Source organism: Saccostrea cucullata, unplaced genomic scaffold, assembly GCF_032062105.1.
Source record: "Saccostrea cucullata isolate Sc308-1 unplaced genomic scaffold, CSIRO_AGI_Scuc_v1 ctg2864, whole genome shotgun sequence".
Taxonomy (NCBI): Eukaryota; Metazoa; Mollusca; class Bivalvia; order Ostreida; family Ostreidae; genus Saccostrea; species Saccostrea cuccullata.
This window is the reverse complement of record NW_026935311.1, coordinates 16,239-20,000: the sequence shown is the minus strand read 5'-3', so window position 1 is coordinate 20,000 and position 3,762 is coordinate 16,239. Positions and strand designations below refer to the sequence as shown.

Below are 3,762 nucleotides of genomic sequence, written 5' to 3'. Positions count from 1 at the left end.
GATGGCAACACAGGTGGCGACAATGGTGGCGACAATGAGGAAGAGAGAAAACCAAAACGTGTTGGGGTATGTTTCTATTCAAACGAAACCTCAATCAGATTTGCAAACTTGCTTTCTTTTAATATTGCAATAATGACATTATGTCCGATTTTACATTTGGTGTTTAGCTTTAGCTGATGTTTACCACTAAACAAAACTTTTTTTTTACATTTCAGAAAATGAAGAGACTTAGAAATTTTTTCAGGAGATTATGTTGTTGTGTTGGGTAAGTGGAGAGTTCAAAAACTTTCTATTTTAATGCATTATTACAATCAATTAAGTAGGGATGTCAACGAGTACACGGTTGATCGAACGTCCGAGTTTCGAATACTATAAACGGTACTCGGTTACTCGGATATATATTTTTCATGTTTCAAAGTGCATGTATTTATAAAAGAAAATATCAAAAAACGTTATTTGAATAGGAATTGTACATGTCTATACAGTGATTAGCGTCACGTAATACCTGTTATCGCTTATGACTTTTTATGAGTATAATTATACCGTGACCAATCACTGGATACTAACCATAGATGTTCTCACCCCGTTCTCAGACCCTAATTTTTTTCATTTTTGGATGATTTTAATGACTTAGTGTTTGTTTTAAATGAACATCGTTTAATTTTGAACTGTTTGTAATGCCCCCCTTCGAGAAGACCCTGTTCAAAATGGCTCAATCCTTAACTGCATTTATATCAGCTAATGAGAGCCCCAGTTACCTATCACTGAGAGGGACATACATGTACCCGTAAAATTCTGAATGAAGTTTGTCAAATGTAGACAATACTACCTAAAAAAAGGCCTTTTATGATTGAATTAAGAAGACGGTCGGGTGAACAATTTTGGCCGATAGTATTTTACTAAAAGATAATGTGATGTTCAAGGTATTCGAACCCTGGCAATCATTTTGCTTTGAGACTTTCTCTCTAAACACTACGCTTTACATTTCCTGACAAAATGGGGCAGTTAAATCATGTTTGTGATATGGTTCTTGACTGAATAGCCTTCAAGTATTTCTCGGAAAGATAATAATGATCATGTCAGAAAGTGTATTTTAAAAAGTTTTATTAGGTCTTTTTCCGTGTTGATCAAAAATTAAACAAAAAGTGTGTATTTTTACGCAAACTTTTAGGATTAACTTCCAAGTAATTGAGCAAAGACCCACCTTTGTCAGAGGCGTAGTCACAAACTTAAAAGTGGGGGGGGGATCAACTCCAGAAATTCTTTGACAAGCCAAAAAAAAAAAAAAAAAAAAAAAAAAAAGGTCATCAGACGGTTTTAATGAGGGGCACCAGCATATAGTAGCTAAGTTTTCAAGTTTTCTGTAGTATTCTATATATTGCCAACCCTCCAACCCCCAATTCCAAAGCCTTAAGGCCGTGTGTGTTAAATAAAGAAATATTAAGATGTACAACATGTAATATCCTTCGGCGAATACAGGATATGTAATACGGGGGTATGACATGAAATAATAATAGTCATATCACACTTTCAATGGTGGGGCCTAGGGGGGCGAAGCCCCTGGAAGCTCCTGAGTTTTCGTGTGATTTAATAGTAAAACCAGAAATTAAAATAGTGGCATTGGTTAGATATGTATCAAAGTATGGCATTAATAATATTAATCATATCATACTTTAAAAATTTTAAGGGTGTGCGTCCCTCACGCCCCCTTTAATCAGCTAGCCAAAGTGATATCAAACCCCTGTCTAAGCTGAATGAGAGGATTTAAAATAGTGTTTTTAAAGTTGATTGACATTCATCAAAGGTATACCGAAATCAGAATCTCCAATACTGCAGCTATCTTGTAGAAATTACTTATTTTGATGAGATTTGGATTGACTAGAATTCTGTAGTACATAAATGTAAAAATAAAAGAGTGCTAATGAATCAGCAAAATTAAATAATTAAAAATCTGGAGTTTGACAAAACTTACTTTGTGACTATGTGTTATACAAGAAATGGGATACAGCAAATAAATAATGACTTTCAGATGTCAGCACAAGGGGTAGTTTGTGATTCTCATTTAATTTTGTTAGATAACAGATGCTGAGAGAAACAGAAACGTCTAAACTTAAATTTATGACCCGCACTCCCTATCCCAAACTGGCGAACACAAGAGGTCTTGACAGATTTAATTACTAAATTACATTACTATATCATACAACTATTACTTTCAAGAGAAATGCTTACTGAGTTGTTGAAAATTAAAAAAAATTGCCATAAAATGAGGTTTAATATTATTTCAACATAGCTGTGATTTTGTTCTTCATTAAAAAGTGGGAGGGGGGGCACAGACATACTCTTGCCCCCCCCCCCCCCCCGATCTGAAAGTGGGGGGGGGGGGGCTAGTGCCCCCGCTGCCCCCCCCCCCCCAGTGACTACGCCTATGATTTGTTGAAAAAATGTGATATGAGAAAAATGATCTCTTTTGCCCTTTCATGTTTATCGCACTATAGGCATTTTTCATGCTAAATGTATCAAAACGTTATTGTTGTAAAAAAAAATATACAATCTAGTGTGTAATTCGTATAAAGTGGAAACAGACGTGCCGAGAAAAGGGTGTAAGACTACATATTTGTTAAAACATGGAAAAGGGAAATAAAAGTGGAAGGTAATGGTTAAATGGGTTGCACAAGTATCGGATAAGTCACTTTACCCTATAATACTATTCACACGGCCTAGTCTGTAGTGAATCTTAGTTTCATAGTCAAAACATGTCCAGCTCGACTAACGAAAATTACAAAATTATTCCCCTTCTCAGAGAAACACTGATTCACTAGTTTAATTTTTTTTTTTTACATCTAAAATTGTACATGAACTTCATGCAATAAAATTCAAATATTCTGACTGAAATTTTCAAAACATTTTCTTCATAATGCATGTATGTATTTCAAACACCACTCAAATAGCATAAAAGATATTTTCGAGCTAGCCCTAGTACAATTTGTGATCAAAGTCATCAAATTTTTTAAGTTACATTTCTTTCAATTGTAGGAAAAGCAATGAAGACTGAAGAATGCCTGCCATCTGAACATCCGAGTTTTAATTATTTTCGATTTCCGAATTTTATTTATTTATTTTGTATTTTGGAAACCAAGGAGAAGACACCCGAGCTATTTTATCCAGTATCTTTGATTGACATCAAATTTATTTTTTATTTCTTTCGGTTATTTCTTCAAATTCCCAGAATGTTGGCTACAGAGCAGAGAAAAAGCTATGCGGCTAAACATTGCTGACAAAATTCATCTTTTCTAAGTTCTTCTTTGGCTCTTTTTATCTGGTAACTAGGTAGGCGAGACAGATCGTTCTGCCAAGTTACCAGAGCAAAGTTACTTCATGACTTTTGGAACTTTCGACCGACCAGGAAACGCCCATTCCTATATATAAAGGAATGGGACTTCCGTTTCCTGTCAAAAACTGTAAATTGTAATTGATACATCCATTCAGAGATGTTTGAAAGCTCCGTTGTCTTCTCTTTTCGAAATTGTGTTAACATTTCTTGTTGTAACATCAGTAAATTGCATAGCAACAACTAGCTTTTTGTTATTTTTCATTCACTAGTACTTTTGCATACTGAAGCGATACGCAAGTTGCGTGTTTCGTATCTCGGAATGGACAGAATTTTGTGTTTCATGATAATTCGATTTAACAATGTCCATTACCTACAATAATGTAGCCCTCTCCGATTTTTTTCATCTGATGTTTTCTGGAGAGGGCTACAAG

General features: G+C 34.8%; 1 protein-coding gene across 1 annotated transcript in view; it reads left to right on the top strand.

Moving 5' to 3' along the window:
• The window catches only part of LOC134242476 (uncharacterized), an 11,903-nt gene extending 8,824 nt beyond the window's left edge, over window positions 1-3,079 (top strand). The window contains exons 7-9 of the mRNA XM_062724565.1: window positions 1-66; window positions 216-265; window positions 3,034-3,079. The exon at window positions 1-66 is cut by the window's left edge and continues 30 nt beyond it. Coding sequence (XP_062580549.1) covers window positions 1-66; window positions 216-265; window positions 3,034-3,052 — 135 coding nt within the window. The 3' untranslated portion in view covers window positions 3,053-3,079. The remainder of the gene's footprint in view (window positions 67-215; window positions 266-3,033) is intronic.
• Window positions 3,080-3,762: the final 683 nt, after the last annotated feature.